This window comes from Procambarus clarkii, chromosome 39, assembly GCF_040958095.1.
Source record: "Procambarus clarkii isolate CNS0578487 chromosome 39, FALCON_Pclarkii_2.0, whole genome shotgun sequence".
Lineage (NCBI taxonomy): Eukaryota > Metazoa > Arthropoda > Malacostraca > Decapoda > Cambaridae > Procambarus > Procambarus clarkii.
This window is the reverse complement of record NC_091188.1, coordinates 17,065,602-17,083,993: the sequence shown is the minus strand read 5'-3', so window position 1 is coordinate 17,083,993 and position 18,392 is coordinate 17,065,602. Positions and strand designations below refer to the sequence as shown.

Sequence of the window (18,392 nt, the reverse complement as noted above, 5' to 3'; positions counted from 1 at the left end):
TGTCAAACATTGCTGTATAAGGTGACACAAGGTATGCCAAACATCGCTGTACAAGGTGACACAAGGTGTGTCAAACATCGCTGAACAAGGTGACACAAGGTGTGTCAAACAACGCTGAACAAGGTGACACAAGGTGTGTCAAACATCGCTGTACAAGGTGACACAAGGTGTGTCAAACATCGCTGAACAAGGTGACACAAGGTGTGTCAAACATCGCTGAATAAGGTGACACAAGGTGTGTCAAACATCGCTGTACAAGGTGACACAAGGTGTGTCAAACATCGCTGTACAAGGTGACACAAGGTGCGTCAAACATCGCTGTTCAAGGTGACACAAGATGTGTCAAGCATCGCTGTTCAAGGTGACACAAGGTGTGTCAAACATCGCTGTACAAGGTGACACAAGGTGTGTCAAACATCGCTTTACAAGGTGACACAAGATGAGTCAAACATCGCTGTACAGGGTGACACAAGATGTGTCAAACCACTTCAGAAGAAAAGACCTCAGCTTTTGTTTGGAAATTTGATTCAAATTTTGTTTGATAATTGCGCCATGGCTATGAATTAAGATTGTTTGTGTTCTCTTCACATTGATTGTGTGCAAATGTTAAGACTTTATGAAAATGTGTTATTACTTTGTTTACCTGATTTTCTTTTCTTTTTATCTATTACTCTAGTCCCAATCCTGCACACAGAAATAACACCGCATGAGACCAGAAGGCATGGCAGGATGTGCAGAACACTCCCATTGAAGAGCAGAGGTGCAATAGGTACTCAGAGAGAGGACTATCAACATCAGAGACCCGAGACTGTTCAACTCGCATCCACTACACATAAGGGGCATATAACTGGTCGGCCTTTCGCAATGTTCAAGAGAGAACTTGATAAGCCCATCCAAAAGATTCCTGATCAACCAGGCTGTGATTTATACGCCAGGCTGCGAGCAGCCGCGTCCAACAGCCTGATTGACCTGTCAAGCAACCAGGAGACCTGGTCGGGGACCGGGCCTCGGGGACGTTGAGTCCCGAAATCATCTGAAGGTGAAGTACTCACTATCTGACCCTCTTTACTTATCCCTCTCCCTCCTACTCCCTCCCTCTCTCTTAACAAGCTGCATCAATTCCTCCCTCCCTAACGACCCTCCTAAAATCCTCACGAGAAGCTGTGTTAGGGATTCCAGTAGAAAAGTGAGTGTAGACATGCTTGAGGGTTCGTGACGCTGGCTTGTTGGCTCGTGACGCTGGCTTGTTGGCTCGTGATGCTGGCTTGTTGGCTCGTGACGCTGGCTTGTTGGCTCGTGACGCTGGCTTGTTGGCTCGCAACGCTGGCTTGTTGGCTCGTGACGCTGGCTTGTTGGCTCGTGACACTGGCTTGTTGGCTCGTGACGCTGCCTTAATGGCTCGTGACGCTGGCTTGAGGGCTCGTGACGCTGGCTTGTTGGCTCGTGACGCTGGCGCTGGCTTGTTGGCTCGTGACGCTGGCTTGTTGGCTCGTGACGCTGGCTTGTTGGCTCGTGACGCTGGCTTGTTGGCTTGTGACGCTGGCTTGAGGGCTCGTGACGCTGGCTTGAGGGGCTCGTGACGCTGGCTTGTTGGCTCGTGACGCTGGCTTGTTGGATCGTGACGCTAGCTTGAGGGCTCGTGACGCTGGCTTTTGGGCTCGTGACGCTGGCTTGAGGGCTCGTGACGCTGGCTTGAGGGCTCGTGACGTTGGCTTGAGGGCTCGTGACGCTGGCTTGAGGGCTCGTGACGCTGGCTTGTTGGCTCGTGACGCTGGCTTGTTGGCTCGTGACGATGGCTTGTTGGCTCGTGACGATGGCTTGTTGGCTCGTGACGCTGGCTTGTTGGCTCGTGACGCTGGCTTGAGGGCTCGTGACGCTGGCTTGAGGGCTCGTGACGCTGGCTTGAGGGCTCGTGACGCTGGCTTGAGGGCTCGTGACGCTGGCTTGTTGGCTCGTGACGCTGGCTCGTGACGCTAGCTTGAGGGCTCGTGACGTTGGCTTGAGGGCTCGTGACGCTGGCTTGTTGGCTCGTGACGCTGGCTTGAGGGCTCATGACGCTAGCTTGAGGGCTCGTGACGTTGGCTTGAGGGCTCGTGACGCTGGCTTGTTGGCTCTTGACGCTGGCTTGTTGGCTCGTGACGCTAGGTTGAGGGCTCGTGACGTTGGCTTCAGGGCTCGTGACGCTGGCTTGTGGGTTCGTGACGCTGGCTTGAGGGCTCATGACGGTGGCTTGAGGGCTCGTGACGCTGGCTTGAAGGCTCGTGACGTTGGCTTGAGGGCTCGTGATGCTGGGTTGAGGGCTCGTGACGCTGGCTTGTTGGCTCGTGACGCTGGCTTGTTGGCTCGTGACGCTGGCTTGAGGGCTCGTGACGCTGGCTTGAGGGCTCATGACGCTGGCTTGAGGGCTCGTGACGCTGGCTTGAGGGCTTGTGACGCTAGCTTGTTGGCTCGTGACGCTAGCTTGTTGGCTCGTGAAGTTGGCTTGAGGGCTCGTGACGCTGGCTTGTTGGCTCTTGACGCTGGCTTGATGGCTCGTGACGCTAGGTTGAGGGCTCGTGACGTTGGCTTGAGGGCTCGTGACGCTGGCTTGTGGGTTCGTGACGCTGGCTTGAGGGCTCATGACGGTGGCTTGAGGGCTCGTGACGCTGGCTTGAAGGCTCGTGACGCTGGCTTGAGGGCTCGTGACGCTGGCTTGTTGGCTCGTGACACTGGCTTGTTGGCTCGTGACGCTGGCTTGTTGGCTCGTGACGATGGCTTGTTGGCTCGTGACGATGGCTTGTTGGCTCGTGACGATGGCTTGTTGGCTCGTGACGATGGCTTGTTGGCTCGTGACGCTGGCTTGAGGGCTCGTGACGCTGGCTTGAGGGCTCGTGACGCTGGCTTGAGGGCTCGTGACGCTGGCTTGAGGGCTCGTGACGCGGGCTTGAGGGCTCGTGACGCTGGCTTGAGGGCTCGTGACGCTGGCTTGTTGGCTCGTGACGCTGGCTCGTGACGCTAGCTTGAGGGCTCGTGACGTTGGCTTGAGGGCTCGTGACGCTGGCTTGTTGGCTCGTGACGCTGGCTTGTTGGCTCGTGACGATGGCTTGTTGGCTCGTGACGATGGCTTGTTGGCTCGTGACGCTGGCTTGTTGGCTCGTGACGTTGGCTTGAGGGCTCGTGACGCTGGCTTGAGGGCTCGTGACGCTGGCTTGAGGGCTCGTGACGCTGGCTTGTTGGCTCGTGACGCTGGCTCGTGACGCTGGCTTGTTGGCTCGTGACGCTGGCTTGAGGGCTCATGACGCTAGCTTGAGGGCTCGTGACGTTGGCTTGAGGGCTCGTGACGCTGGCTTGTTGGCTCGTGACGCTGGCTTGAGGGCTCGTGACGCTGGCTTGTTGGCTCTTGACGCTGGCTTGTTGGCTCGTGACGCTAGGTTGAGGGCTCGTGACGTTGGCTTCAGGGCTCGTGACGCTGGCTTGTGGGTTCGTGACGCTGGCTTGAGGGCACGTGACGGTGGCTTGAGGGCTCGTGACGCTGGCTTGAAGGCTCGTGACATTGGCTTGAGGGCTCGTGACGCTGGCTTGAGGGCTCGTGACGCTGGCTTGTTGGCTCGTGACGCTGGCTTGTTGGCTCGTGACGCTGGCTTGAGGGCTCGTGACGCTGGCTTGAGGGCTCATGACGCTGGCCTGAGGGCTCGTGACGCTGGCTTGAGGGCTCGTGACGCTAGCTTGTTGGCTCGTGACGCTAGCTTGTTGGCTCGTGACGCTAGCTTGAGGGCTCGTGAAGTTGGCTTGAGGGCTCGTGACGCTGGCTAGTTGGCTCTTGACGCTGGCTTGTTGGCTCGTGACGCTAGGTTGAGGGCTCGTGACGCTAGGTTGAGGGCTCGTGACGTTGGCTTGAGGGCTCGTGACGCTGGCTTGTGGGTTCGTGACGCTGGCTTGAGGGCTCGTGACGCTGGCTTGTTGGCTCGTGACGCTGGCTTGTTGGCTCGTGACGCTGGCTTGTTGGCTCGTGACGCTAGCTTGTTGGCTCGTGACGATGGCTTGTTGGCTCGTGACGATGGCTTGTTGGCTCGTGACGATGGCTTGTTGGCTCGTGACGATGGCTTGTTGGCTCGTGACGCTGGCTTGAGGGCTCGTGACGCTGGCCTGAAGGCTCGTGACGCTGGCCTGAAGGCTCGTGACGCTGGCCTGAAGGCTCGTGACGCTGGCTTGAGGGCTCGTGACGCTGGCTTGAGGGTTCGTGACGCTGGCTTGTAGGCTCGTGACGCTGGCTTGTTGGCTCGTGACGCTGGCTTGAGGGCTCGTGACGCTGGCTTGAGGGTTCGTGACGCTGGCTTGTATTCTCGTGACGCTGGCTTGTAGGCTCGTGACGCTGGCTTGTTGGCTCGTGACGCTGGCTTGTTGGCTCGTGACGCTGGCTTGTTGGCTCGTGACGCTGGCTTGTTGGCTCGTGACGCTAGCTTGTTGGCTCGTGACGCTAGCTTGAGGGCTCGTGACGTTGGCTTCAGGGCTCGTGACGTGGGCTTGAGGGCTCATGACGCTGGATTGTTGGCTCGTGACGTTGGCTTGAGGGTTCGTGACGGTGGCTTGTTGGCTCGTGACGCTGCCTTGAGGGCTCGTGACGCTGCCTTGAGGGCTCATGACGCTGGCTTGAGGGCTCGTGACGTTGGCTTGAGGGCTCGTGACGCTGGCTTGTAGGCTCGTGACGCTGGCTTGACGGTTCGTGACGCTGGCTTGAGGGCTCGTGACGCTGGCTTGAGGGCTCGTGACGCTGGCTTGAGGGTTCGTGACGCTGGCTTGTTGGCTCGTGACGCTGGCTTGAGGGCTCGTGACGCTGGCTTGAGGGCTCGTGACGCTGGCTTGAGGGCTCGTGACGCTGGCTTGAGGGCTCGTGACGCTGGCTTGAGGGCTCGTGACGCTGGCTTGAGGGTTCGTGACGCTGGCTTGTTGGCTCGTGACGCTGGCTTGTTGGCTCGTGACGCTGGCTTGTTGGCTCGTGACGCTGGCTTGAGGGCTCGTGACGCTGGCTTGAGGGCTCATGACGCTGGCTTGAGGGCTCGTGACGTTGGCATGAGGGCTCGTGACGCTGGCTTGTAGGCTCGTGACGCTGGCTTGTTGGCTCGTGATGCTGGCTTGAGGGCTCGTGACGCTGGCTTTTTGGCATGTGACGCTGGCTTGTTGGCTCGTGACGCTAGCTTGAGGGCTCGTGACGCTAGCTTGAGGGCTCGTGACGCTAGCTTTTTGGCTCGTGACACTGGCTTGTTGGCTCGTGACGCTAGCTTGAGGGCTCATGACGCTGGCTTGAGGGCTCGTGACGCTGGCTTGAGGGCTCGTGACGCTGGCTTTTTGGCATGTGACGCTGGCTTGTTGGCTCGTGACGCTAGCTTGAGGGCTCGTGACGCTAGCTTGAGGGCTCGTGACGCTAGCTTTTTGGCTCGTGACACTGGCTTGTTGGCTCGTGACGCTAGCTTGAGGGCTCATGACGCTGGCTTGAGGGCTCGTGACGCTGGCTTGAGGGCTCGTGACGCTGGCTTGAGGGCTCGTGACGTTGGCTTGAGGGCTCGTGACGCTGGCTTGAGGGTTCGTGACGCTGGCTTGAGTGCTTGTGACGCTGGCTTGAGTGCTTGTGACGCTGGATTGAGTGCTTGTGACGCTGGCTTGAGTGCTCGTGACGCTACCTTAAGAGCTCGTGACGCTACCTTGAGGGCTCGTGACGCTGGCTTGAGTGCTCGTGACGCTGGCTTGAGTGGTTGTGACGCTGGCTTGAGTGCTCGTGACGCTGGCTTGAGGGCTCGTGACGCTGGCTTGAGGGCTTGTGACGCTGGCTTGAGTGCTCGTGACGCTGGCTTGAGGGCTCGTGACGCTGGCTTGAGGGCTCGTGACGCTGGCTTGAGGGCTCGTGACGCAGGCTTGAGGGCTTGTGACGCTGGCTTGAGGGCTCGTGACGCTGGCTTTTTGGCATGTGACGCTGGCTTGTTGGCTCGTGACGCTAGCTTGAGGGCTCATGACGCTGGCTTGAGGGCTCGTGACGCTGGCTTGAGGGCTCGTGACGCTGGCTTGAGGGCTCGTGACGTTGGCTTGAGGGCTCGTGACGCTGGCTTGAGGGTTCGTGACGCTGGCTTGAGTGCTTGTGACGCTGGCTTGAGTGCTTGTGACGCTGGATTGAGTGCTTGTGACGCTGGCTTGAGGGCTCGTGACGCTACCTTGAGGGCTCGTGACGCTGGCTTGAGTGCTCGTGACGCTGGCTTGAGGGCTCGTGACGCTGGCTTGAGGGCTCGTGACGCAGGCTTGAGGGCTCGTGACGCAGGCTTGAGGGCTCGTGACGCTGGCTTGAGGGCTCGTGACGCTGGCTTGAGGGCTCGTGACGCTGGCTTGAGTGCTCGTGACGCTACCTAGAGGGCTCGTGACGCTGGCATGAGGGATCGTGACGCTGTCTTGAGGGCTCGTGACGCTGGCTTGAGTGCTCGTGACGCTGGCTTGAGGGCTCGTGATGCTGGCATGAGGGCTCGTGACGCTGGATTGAGTGCTTGTGACGCTGGCTTGAGTGCTTGTGACGCTGGATTGAGTGCTTGTGACGCTGGATTGAGTGCTTGTGACGCTGGCTTGAGGGCTCGTGACGCTACCTTGAGGGCTCGTGACGCTGGCTTGAGTGCTCGTGACGCTGGCTTGAGGGCTCGTGACGCTGGCTTGAGGGCTCGTGACGCTGGCTTGAGGGCTCGTGACGCTGGCTTGAGGGCTCGTGACGCTGGCTTGAGGGCTCGTGACGCTGGCTTGAGGGCTCGTGACGCTGGCTTGAGGGCTCGTGACGCTGGCTTGAGGGCTCGTGACGCTGGCTTGAGTGCTTGTGACGCTGGCTTGAGTGCTCGTGACGCTGGCTTGAGGGCTCGTGACGCTGGCTTGAGGGCTCGTGACGCAGGCTTGAGGGCTCGTGACGCTGGCTTGAGGGCTCGTGACGCTGGCTTGAGGGCTCGTGACGCTGGCTTGAGTGCTCGTGACGCTACCTAGAGGGCTCGTGACGCTGGCATGAGGGATCGTGACGCTGTCTTGAGGGCTCGTGACGCTGGCTTGAGTGCTCGTGACGCTGGCTTGAGGGCTCGTGACGCTGGCTTGAGGGCTCGTGACGCTGGCTTAAGGGTTCATAAAACATGCTTGAGGAATCGTGAGGCGTGCGTTGCTGTTCGTGAGGCGTGCGTTGCTGTTCGTGAGGCGTGCACATTGACTAATGACAGGACGCTCGAAAGTTGCGTGACGACTCACGAAAGAATGCGCCACATGGCTCCTACGTCTCCTTAAATCCGTGTGTCCTGGAGGTCAAGTTCCGCAGTCCTGAGGTTGAGTTCCGTAGGCCTGGAGGTGCCGTTCCGTAGGCCTGGAGGTGCCGTTCCGTAGGCCTGGAGGTGCCGTTCCGTAGGTCTAGAGGTGCCGTTCCGCAGGCCTGGAGGTGCCGTTCCGTAGGCCTAGAGGTGCCGTTCCGTAGGCCTGGAGGTGCCGTTCCGCAGGCCTGGAGGTGCCGTTCCGTAGGTCTAGAGGTGCCGTTCCGTAGGCCTAGAGGTGCCGTTCCGTAGGCCTAGAGGTGCCGTTCCGTAGGCCTAGAGGTGCCGTTCCGTAGGCCTGGAGGTGCCGTTCCGTAGGCCTAGAGGTGCCGTTCCGTAGGCCTGGAGGTGCCGTTCCGTAGGCCTAGAGGTGCCGTTCCGTAGGCCTGGAGGTGCCGTTCCGTAGGCCTAGAGGTGCCGTTCCGTAGGCCTAGAGGTGCCGTTCCGTAGGCCTAGAGGTGCCGTTCCGCAGGCCTGGAGGTGCCGTTCCGTAGGCCTAGAGGTGCCGTTCCGTAGGCCTAGAGGTGCCGTTCCGTAGGCCTGGAGGTGCCGTTCCGTAGGCCTAGAGGTGCCGTTCCGTAGGCCTGGAGGTGCCGTTCCGTAGGTATAGAGGTGCCGTTCCGTAGGCCTGGAGGTGCCGTTCCGTAGGTCTAGAGGTGCCGTTCCGTAGGCCTAGAGGTGCCGTTCCGTAGGTCTAGAGGTGCCGTTCCGTAGGTCTAGAGGTGCCGTTCCGTAGGCCTAGAGGTGCCGTTCCGTAGGCCTAGAGGTGCCGTTCCGTAGGCCTAGAGGTGCCGTTCCGTAGGCCTGGAGGTGCCGTTCCGTAGGCCTAGAGGTGCCGTTCCGTAGGCCTGGAGGTGCCGTTCCGTAGGCCTAGAGGTGCCGTTCCGTAGGCCTGGAGGTGCCGTTCCGTAGGCCTAGAGGTGCCGTTCCGTAGGCCTAGAGGTGCCGTTCCGTAGGCCTAGAGGTGCCGTTCCGCAGGCCTGGAGGTGCCGTTCCGTAGGCCTAGAGGTGCCGTTCCGTAGGCCTAGAGGTGCCGTTCCGTAGGCCTGGAGGTGCCGTTCCGTAGGCCTAGAGGTGCCGTTCCGTAGGCCTGGAGGTGCCGTTCCGTAGGTCTAGAGGTGCCGTTCCGTAGGCCTGGAGGTGCCGTTCCGTAGGCCTAGAGGTGCCGTTCCGCAGGCCTAGAGGTGCCGTTCCGTAGGCCTGGAGGTGCCGTTCCGTAGGCCTGGAGGTGCCGTTCCGTAGGCCTAGAGGTGCCGTTCCGCAGGCCTGAAGGTGCCGTTCCGCAGGCCTGAAGGTGCCGTTCCGTAGGCCTAGAGGTGCCGTTCCGCACATCTCGACCACAGTCACACTGGAAATTACAAAGATTTTATTTAGATTATTTTTCTTCCTTTGACTTGAAATTATTTTTTTATGGTAACTTGATGTCTTTGTCAGTTTTTAATTTACTCATTTTCACCTCTTGTAGACCACAGGTGGATCACTTGTCACCTGATGTAGACCACAGGTGGATCACTTGTCACCTGATGTAGACCACAGGTGTGTCACTTGTCACCTGATGTAGACCACAGGTGGGTCACTTGTCACCTGATGTAGACCACAGGTGGATCCCTTGTCACCTGATGTAGACCACAGGTGGGTCACTTGTCACCTGATGTAGACCACAGGTGGATCACTTGTCACCTCTTGTAGACCACAGGTGGATCCCTTGTCACCTGATGTACACCACAGGTGGGTCACTTGTCACCTGATGTAGACCACAGGTGGATCACTTGTCACCTGATGTAGACCACAGGTGGGTCACTTGTCACCTGATGTAGACCACAGGTGGGTCACTTGTCACCTGATGTAGACCACAGGTGGATCACTTGTCACCTGATGTAGACCACAGGTGGATCACTTGTCACCTGATGTAGATCACAGGTGGGTCACTTGTCACCTGATGTAGACCACAGGTGGATCACTTGTCACCTGATGTAGACCACAGGTGGATCACTTGTCACCTGATGTAGATCACAGGTGGGTCACTTGTCACCTGATGTAGACCACAGGTGGATCACTTGTCACCTGATGTAGATCACAGGTGGGTCACTTGTCACCTGATGTAGACCACAGGTGGGTCACTTGTCACCTGATGTAGACCACAGGTGGGTCACTTGTCACCTGATGTAGACCACAGGTGGGTCACTTGTCACCTGATGTAGACCACAGGTGGGTCACTTGTCACCTGATGTAGACCACAGGTGGGTCACTTGTCACCTGATGTAGACCACAGGTGGGTCACTTGTCACCTGATGTAGACCACAGGTGGGTCACTTGTCACCTGATGTAGACCACAGGTGGGTCACTTGTCACCTGATGTAGACCACAGGTGGGTCACTTGTCACCTGATGTAGACCACAGGTGGATCACTTGTCACCTGATGTAGACCACAGGTGGGTCACTTGTCACCTGATGTAGACCACAGGTGGGTCACTTGTCACCTGATGTAGACCACAGGTGAATCACTTGTCACCTGATGTAGACCACAGGTGGATCACTTGTCACCTGATGTAGACCACAGGTGGATCACTTGTCACCTGATGTAGACCACAGGTGGGTCACTTGTCACCTGATGTAGACCACAGGTGGGTCACTTGTCACCTGATGTAGACCACAGGTGGGTCACTTGTCACCTGATGTAGACCACAGGTGGATCACTTGTCACCTGATGTAGACCACAGGTGGATCACTTGTCACCTGATGTAGACCACAGGTGGATCACTTGTCACCTGATGTAGACCACAGGTGGGTCACTTGTCACCTGATGTAGACCACAGGTGGGTCACTTGTCACCTGATGTAGACCACAGGTGGGTCACTTGTCACCTGATGTAGACCACAGGTGGATCACTTGTCACCTGATGTAGACCACAGGTGGATCACTTGTCACCTGATGTAGACCACAGGTGGGTCACTTGTCACCTGATGTAGACCACAGGTGGGTCACTTGTCACCTGATGTAGACCACAGGTGGATCACTTGTCACCTGATGTAGACCACAGGTGGATCACTTGTCACCTGATGTAGACCACAGGTGGATCACTTGTCACCTGATGTAGACCACAGGTGGATCACTTGTCACCTGATGTAGACCACAGGTGGGTCACTTGTCACCTGATGTAGACCACAGGTGGGTCACTTGTCACCTGATGTAGACCACAGGTGGATCACTTGTCACCTGATGTAGACCACAGGTGGATCACTTGTCACCTGATGTAGACCACAGGTGGATCACTTGTCACCTGATGTAGACCACAGGTGGGTCACTTGTCACCTGATGTAGACCACAGGTGGGTCACTTGTCACCTGATGTAGACCACAGGTGGATCACTTGTCACCTGATGTAGACCACAGGTGGGTCCTTTGTCACCTGATGTAGACCACAGGTGGGTCCCTTGTCACCTGATGTAGATCACAGGTGGATCACTTGTCACCTGATGTAGACCACAGGAGGATCACTTGTCACCTGATGTAGATCACAGGTGGATCACTTGTCACCTGATGTAGATCACAGGTGGGTCACTTGTCACCTGATGTAGATCACAGGTGGGTCACTTGTCACCTGATGTAGACCACAGGTGGATCACTTGTCACCTGATGTAGATCACAGGTGGGTCACTTGTCACCTGATGTAGATCACAGGTGGGTCCCTTGTCACCTGATGTAGACCACAGGTGGATCACTTGTCACCTGATGTAGATCACAGGTGGGTCCCTTGTCACCTGATGTAGATCACAGGTGGGTCCCTTGTCACCTGATGTAGACCACAGGTGGATCACTTGTCACCTGATGTAGACCACAGGTGGATCACTTGTCACCTGATGTAGACCACAGGTGGATCACTTGTCACCTGATGTAGACCACAGGTGGATCACTTGTCACCTGATGTAGACCACAGGTGGATCACTTGTCACCTGATGTAGACCACAGGTGGATCACTTGTCACCTGATGTAGACCACAGGTGGATCACTTGTCACCTGATGTAGACCACAGGTGGATCACTTGTCACCTGATGTAGACCACAGGTGGATCACTTGTCACCTGATGTAGATCACAGGTGGGTCACTTGTCACCTGATGTAGATCACAGGTGGGTCACTTGTCACCTGATGTAGACCACAGGTGGGTCACTTGTCACCTGATGTAGATCACAGGTGGGTCACTTGTCACCTGATGTAGATCACAGGTGGGTCCCTTGTCACCTGGTGTAGACCACAGGTGGATCACTTGTCACCTGATGTAGATCACAGGTGGGTCCCTTGTCACCTGATGTAGATCACAGGTGGGTCCCTTGTCACCTGATGTAGACCACAGGTGGATCACTTGTCACCTGATGTAGACCACAGGTGTGTCACTTGTCACCTAATGTGATCAACACACCTTCAGCAGATATACAATTTGACATGGGAACTATTGAACAGAAAGTCCTTATTGGCATGGACTCGGACAATGACGTGAATCATAGGTACATTGTCGATGTCTTCCTTCAGGAACCAGACTGTGAGCGCTTGCTGTAGCCTAAGGACGCATTCGAGCCAAGGTCCGTAATTACATAAGACGCGATTCGTTATTTATTACATAATATGACATTTTTACGTACGTACAAGACAGATTAGATACAGAATGTCTTCCCAAACACCTCTTATGTAGGATACGTCCTTAAATGCCACAAGCATTTCCTCGCTGAATATCAATATTTTAGGAGCTGGGACAGAGAACTGGTCGCTCTTGGTTCCTTGGCTTCCACGATTGTGGGAACCGACCTGTGAGGTTTATATTTATTTAATTTAAATGAATTTATATAGAATTTATATGTACGTTAATTTATATATTTCGATATCAGTTTGTATGATGTTTAGCGGACTGTATTTCTGCAATAATCTCACAAATCGATCCTTACACATTAGGGGGGTTAATATTAAATTTATATATATGCAGCTAATCAAACTACAGTATTAAACTACATATATTAATTAATAAAATTTAAGGTGCCTTATCTTATTGTATGGTAGGCTTAGTCCACCAGGTATAACTAGGATGTAGACACCAAATTGTCCTCGTGAGAGGCTAGCTTCCATCACCCAAGTAACTGATGTATCAAGATTAATTCTTGCTTCCTCTTCTTGTTCCTGTCAAAGGGCACTAGCTGTAAAGCCGGAATCCTAATATATGAATGCTATATCAGATGAAACATTTAGATATTATTAGATAAGAACCAAGGCTTAATTACCTGTACTTAGTGGCTCGTTCGTGTCCTAACCAGTTCGCCCTATATCTACTTAACATTAACTGGCCAGAAATGATTAGATAAACGGGTTTCGGTAAGACACTTCCCTTGTTTATGTTGACTGCGTGTTGATGATGGCAGAGCACTAATTTGATCTCCATAACACTTCGTCCAAGAGAATTATAGGAGTTGAATTTGCTCCTGCTACTATGGTCTTAAGCAATGGCTGACCTCCCTCACCACTGACGCCTTGGCTCTCCTTGTCCAGATGTTAATATGTGGTAGAAGGGTCACATTTACTCTATTATTATACTAATAATTAAGTTAATTCAAATGAGATGTTTTTATGATGTAATAAGTCCAAAGACTACTGTATTTAAGAATAATTCCCAACAGAATAGCTGGTGAATTTATAGTACTATGTGGCAATGATATCCTGTTTTCTATTGAAGGAAAATTCCACTACAAGCTACATTTTCTATGGGTTAATTTGTGTATACAACGGCAGCAGCAATATTATCTGCCTATTGTATTGAATATTATTAAATGGTGTCGGGTTTTCCGACAACGATAAGTTAGTCATCTAACTCACTCATGAGTTTAAGTACTCTTTTGCTTCATTAGACAAATGGCTTTGAAACCAACTGTCATAAAGTTGTAGCACCGTGCAAGGTTTAGGGTTTTCTCTGGGCTTCCTTGACAGTAGCAGCCCCTTCGGTTCTGCTACAGTGGAGACAGGTGCATTCCTTCCTTCCTTCGTGCAGTAGGAAGGAAGGAATTATTAAGGAAAGCGCCAAGCCATTACGACTATATAGCACTTGGAATGAGTCAGAATACGAATTTGGGCATGACGGGTTAAAAGAATGATGTCCAACCACTTGGGCGGTCGGGGATTGAACGCCGACCAGCATGAAGCGAGACCCACATTACCTGCTTGCTATTCTTGCAAGGGATCACAGTGACCCCATCGGGCTCCTGCTGGCCATCGTCACAGCTGTACGGTTGTGGGGTCTCTTTATGCCTTGCATCCACCTCTTACTAGGCTCCTCTTCAGTATATGGTTTACTTCTTCATGTCTTGCATATTTCCCCCTCTGATATACAACAAAAGAGACCGGCTTAGAGGCCATTTTGGTCATCCACCTTATTGCTGCCACTTGTTATGAACCCTGATATCCTATAAGCCACGAGGCTGAGAGTTACTCCCCACTCAAGCATACTCTAAACTGAAACCGAATGTTCAGTATAGTTTGCAGTGTAAACTGAATTTCTCTGAAAGAGCAGAAGCATGGTTTGAGGCCCTTGCCTGGCACAGAGCAACAGTTTAGGTGGTAACCAACATGCCGACGACTAGAGACGTTCTGAAGGAGGAAGGAGGTGGATGATGTCAACATTGACCAATAAGGGGGAAGCGAGGCTGTGGCGCGTCACAAGAAGGTCTGTGATTGGTGAAGACGTCACTTGCGAGTGTGGGGGTCAAGGTGGTCACACGCTTCTCGTCGCTCTTCAAGTTTGAAGTGGTACTCCTACATGCATTAGTGAAGGAAGTGCCAGGGAACTGTGACAGAGGAGGGTCTAGTTAGAAGAAGAGGAGGACGGTTGTGGTGTCAAACTCGTCTCGTGGACCGAGGAGCGACATTCTGAAGCCGGTGAAGGGTGAGTGTGGCCTGATGTTTGCCAGGGAACCTACAAGAGGCTTTGGTGTGTCGCAGGTGAGAACGGTGTGAGAGGTTAACCAAGGCTGGTGCCTGTGTTTGAGCCCCACACGCATGTCAAAGAGACTTTCTCTTATTTTTTAAGAGAAACTACTTATTTTTCGGGAAGAGACGTTCGACAATGGCAGTTGAGAGAGATTTGTGAGCGACCTGGTAGGGAGATAAACTCCAGGCGCCATCTTCATTTTGGAGACAAGCGTCGTCAGCTCAGAATTTTATGGTAAGAGCTTTTTGTTTGCCACAGTTTGCCATGTACTGTGAAGAGAAGCGCTCATTGACTTTAATAAACTAAGCTGTGTAGCTGAACCTGGAGTTTCTCCCCCTTAGTGATGTCATACCTCTCTCCCAGAGTTTAGTATGCGGCCTCCAGTGACCTCTGCGACTCCTCACAGAGGTCACTGTCATAGTTGTGGTGTCAGCGAAGGTGGCAGCCCTGGTGGTGTTTGATAGTTTCTTTTGTAATTATCACCCCACAACATAATACTGTGCAACTGTTAATGTGAGCTCACCAGCCTGTATTAAAGACTGCGAATAAAAACTCCCAGCATTGGAGGATGTCACAGCCTGGAGGCGGGCTATTCCCTCCTTGAATGCTAGTCTAATATAGCTGATTTTTTTCCATTGTGGTGCTATCCCATAAATGATATTTTGAGGACGGCGGGTAGTGAAAGAGGACGGAATATCCTCCCACCGGCTGGCTTCCACAATATACCCAACGTCAGGTATCCCAACTGATGGGTCTCACATGGTTTCACAGGTGATCCGGTTGAACTGTCTCTACTAGCTCACTGGCAGCAATGCACGAGGATATGGTTGCCAGAACAGGTATACGTTGCCTTACATATTCATATCCGGCCCTTCATACCCAAGTCTGGCCGCTTTCCTTTGTCCTAATGACTATCATCCATGCCGAGGTTCAGTTCCTGTGTGAGTATTGATTTCAGAGCCCGTCGTTCTCTCTCATTCGGGAAGTGTGGAAAGTGAGTGCACACTTTAGGCAATATGTTACTCTAGACACAGTCACACATCTTGCGAGCAGATCTGCATCATTGTAAACATCCAAATTGAGTATGCCCTGCTCGATTGTCTTTACAGCATTCAAAATATTATCGGCGTTGACACTCAGTGGTGCTCAAGGCAGTGTGCTGACAACATTAGAAAACAGTTGAAGCTTCGGCTAAAACCGATCTCTCTCCATTGATGACTGGTTCATTGCATGATATTATCCCACACATGGTTGGGTTATAGATAAGACCCAAAATTTCTTTTAAGGTCGTCACCTGTTGAAGATCTGAGAGCAAAGGCTCTTGTACACCTGTCAAGCTGTCGTCAGCCAGGATGCAGATGTTCAGTTTGCTGGTTAGTATGTTCATGATCTCTCATACAACTGTTCAGGACAGGAGGGGTTTCTCGCCTATTAACTATGTCGAGTTTTTCCTCCTGGCTGTTGTTCCCTGCTGACACAGGGGGAATAACGCTGGGGAAGTACTTCTTACCAGCTTGAAAAGCTATTTACGAAGCTGAAAACGTTTTTGAAGTCTCATCTCACTACATCCTTTTCCACGGTGAAAATATTCATTTTGACTTGTGTCGCTTAGGCCTTGGAGGACCCCAAACCCTAGCTGATTAGGTTAGAATACAACGCCAACTACCATGTGCAGTAGTACCTCTAACAGCTGGCTTGGTCACGGGCGGCGAAGGGTGTAGCCAACGACAATGAGCCTGATCCCACCCTTCATCTTTTTCAAGGCGCAGATGGATCTACCATCTGATGGATGGATGAGGGGCGCCTGACAGCTGGGTGGACAGCGCTTCGGATTCGTAGTCCTGAGGTTCCGGGATCGATCCCCGGTGGAGGGGGAGACAAATAGGCAAAATGTTTCTTTCACCCTTATGCCCCTGTTACCTAGCAGTAAATATGTACCTGGGAGTTGGCAGCTGCTACGGGCTGCTTCCTGGGGATGTGTAACAAAAAGGAGGCCAGGTCGAGGACCGGGCCGCGGGGACGCTAAGCCTCGAAATCATCTCAACATAACCAAATAAAAAGGATTTTTAATTAAATCCATAATTTCTCCAATTAGACAGTTCTAAGCAAACGTTGTTATCTCCTACAAATGCCTCATCAGGTGAACCGATAACTGGGTTATCCGTTTAGTTAGATGACAGGTTCTTGCACCAGAGTAGACCCCCCCCCTGCCCCTCCTCCCTCCCGCAGATACCCATTGTAACGATTTTGATTTTGTTAAATTATTATGCACACGAGACAGTCGCTATGTACACTTCTGGCTCTTGATGTACTAGGGATCGCAGGTTGGGGGGAAGTACATGTCGTGGGGGAAGAGAGGGAAAAGGGGGTCGTGGAAGAAGGGGTCGTGGAAGAGGGGGTCGTGGAAGAGGGGGTCGTGGAAGAGAGAGTCGAGGGAGAAGGGGAAGAGGGAGAGGGGGGGGGTTCCATTATTGTTGTGAGACGCTGCTTTTCTCTCAATTTTTAGCCAGTCATCCTATCTGGACAAAATGTTATCTTCTCTGGTAATTATCCTGAGAGCTTCCACAGTATTGGCATCTTCAATTCTGTTGATGACTGGGGTTCCCAATTCCTTACTCTAATTGGAAGTCTTATCGGATCTCCTTTGGAAGTGTTCGATTTGGTGGCGAAGACATATTGTGTTGTTGTCTCAAGGAGGAGCACTTATCGTTCTGAGCACCGATGAAGCTAGCGACATTCTTCCCATCACTGGCTAAAGAGTTCCAAATTGTGCACTGTAAGGATGGCAGGATTATTCATTATACTGTACCCGTTATTTCTTCTCATTATTATATCTGTGTATTTCCCTCAGGTATGTGGGAAAGTATTCTGTTAGGAGTTACCCTTAACCTCTTCCAGCAGGTTGTGTGTTTAAGTGATATTCTTGGAGATGTCTTCTGTTGCCTTTGGGGTCAGAGTGCCTCGTTCAACAAAAGAGGAATATCCGGCAGCAGGACGGCTACTGTGTCTACAGATATGGCCCTGATGCTGAGCCAATACTTCATAACATCCCAAAGTTCTGATATAAAATTATCCCCTTACCGGGATGAGCTATTTCCTTTACCGACGTCTTGCATCCTCTTCCGCCGTCCCATATGATGCTTGACAAGAGAGGCACTGACGGTCTGGAAGGAGTGTACTGCTCAATCGTTAATCTTAGGTGAGCAACTGGTGAATAGATTCTTGTTGTTGAATGGGTCCTTGGTGGCGACGGCCGAGGGATCGGATGCGCCCCGGCGTACCTGTAAAGGGTTAATCACGAAGCCTTATGGCGAAATGAATGTCGCATGTCGGCGGAAATTAATGTGCCTCTTTGAAAAAAAAACGGATGGGAAGATGATTGGGGAGCCCCAGGAGTCCCTCAGAGTGACAAGCACCGGCTCGCCCCTCACAGAGAACACTGGGTAACTAAACCAAAACTCGGGCTCCCAACTAAAACTCAACAAGTCAACCAGTTCCCCCGTGGCAGAGCAGAAGCCGGCCGCTTACCACGGCCGAGGACAAACCCGAAGCCCGCCAAGACCTACCAACTCCCGGCACCTTTCGGCGAAGCCGGCGCCGGACACCGTCTTCCGGCCCGAGGAACCAGTCAGAAAACGTTCAAAATCTATCAACTGTCCTGTGACCCAAGACGATATGTGCACCAAGCGTCGAAACAATCCTGACCGTTGAATAGGAACGCCAAACGGCAGTATAAAAAACAAAATCGCGAAAACCCAACGTAATCCGGCGACCCTCAGGCAGAGCAGGTGTCCAGGCATCCGCTCTCCGTCATGGTTGAAGCAGGAGTCGCCTGGTGAATGGTGAATGGTTGTGGGTCAGTAGTGCGGAGCATACGTGACTTGCTGTGTGTTTTGGGGTGCTGATGTCTTAGCGGAGAGGGCGCAGTGAGGGAGTTGTGGCCTTGGGAATATGTGTGAGGGGATAATATCATGGTAGACAAGGGGGGGGGGGGGGGAGGGGGTGACTCAAGGAAACCAAACATGGAACTGCACTGGCGGTTATTATTATGTATTTGTTGTTGCTCACAGTACCTTGCAATAATGGAATACTAAAACCAGTTTTATCAACTCTGGAAACAACTAACACTAGTAAA

The 18,392-nt window shown here is 53.2% G+C and overlaps 3 protein-coding genes across 3 annotated transcripts; 2 read left to right on the top strand and 1 right to left on the bottom strand.

Moving 5' to 3' along the window:
* Positions 1 to 1,624: 1,624 nt before the first annotated feature.
* Positions 1,625 to 5,019, bottom strand: LOC138372572 (streptococcal hemagglutinin-like). The gene is made up of 2 exons (XM_069338053.1): positions 3,301 to 5,019; positions 1,625 to 3,259 (listed from the first exon to the last, which is right to left on the bottom strand). Exons 1-2 carry the CDS (start codon positions 5,017 to 5,019, stop codon positions 1,625 to 1,627), a joined length of 3,354 nt encoding a protein of 1,117 aa, XP_069194154.1.
* A 30-nt stretch (positions 5,020 to 5,049) lies between these two features.
* Positions 5,050 to 6,375, top strand: LOC138372571 (prophage side tail fiber protein homolog StfR-like). The gene is made up of 2 exons (XM_069338052.1): positions 5,050 to 5,072; positions 5,175 to 6,375. The coding sequence occupies exons 1-2, from the start codon at positions 5,050 to 5,052 to the stop codon at positions 6,373 to 6,375; spliced, it is 1,224 nt and encodes a 407-aa protein (XP_069194153.1).
* An 18-nt stretch (positions 6,376 to 6,393) lies between these two features.
* On the top strand, positions 6,394 to 6,984 carry LOC138372570 (prophage side tail fiber protein homolog StfR-like). Its single transcript, XM_069338050.1, has one exon. The coding sequence runs from the start codon at positions 6,394 to 6,396 to the stop codon at positions 6,982 to 6,984; it is 591 nt and encodes a 196-aa protein (XP_069194151.1).
* Positions 6,985 to 18,392: the final 11,408 nt, after the last annotated feature.

Bases quoted from the DNA above. Each gene is read 5' to 3' on its own strand.
- LOC138372572 (XM_069338053.1), bottom strand. From the start codon at position 5,019: ATGAGCCCTCAAGCCAGCGTCACGAGCCCTCAAGCCAGCGTCACGAGC. The intron at 3,260-3,300 runs GTCACGAGCCCT...CCCTCAAGCCAG, and splicing joins TCACGAGCCCTCAAGCCAAC to CGTCACGAGCCAACAAGCCA.
- LOC138372571 (XM_069338052.1), top strand. From the start codon at position 5,050: ATGAGGGCTCGTGACGCTGGCTT. The intron at 5,073-5,174 runs GTAGGCTCGTGA...TCGTGACGCTAG, and splicing joins AGGGCTCGTGACGCTGGCTT to CTTGAGGGCTCGTGACGCTA.
- LOC138372570 (XM_069338050.1), top strand. From the start codon at position 6,394: ATGAGGGATCGTGACGCTGTCTTGAGGGCTCGTGACGCTGGCTTGAGT.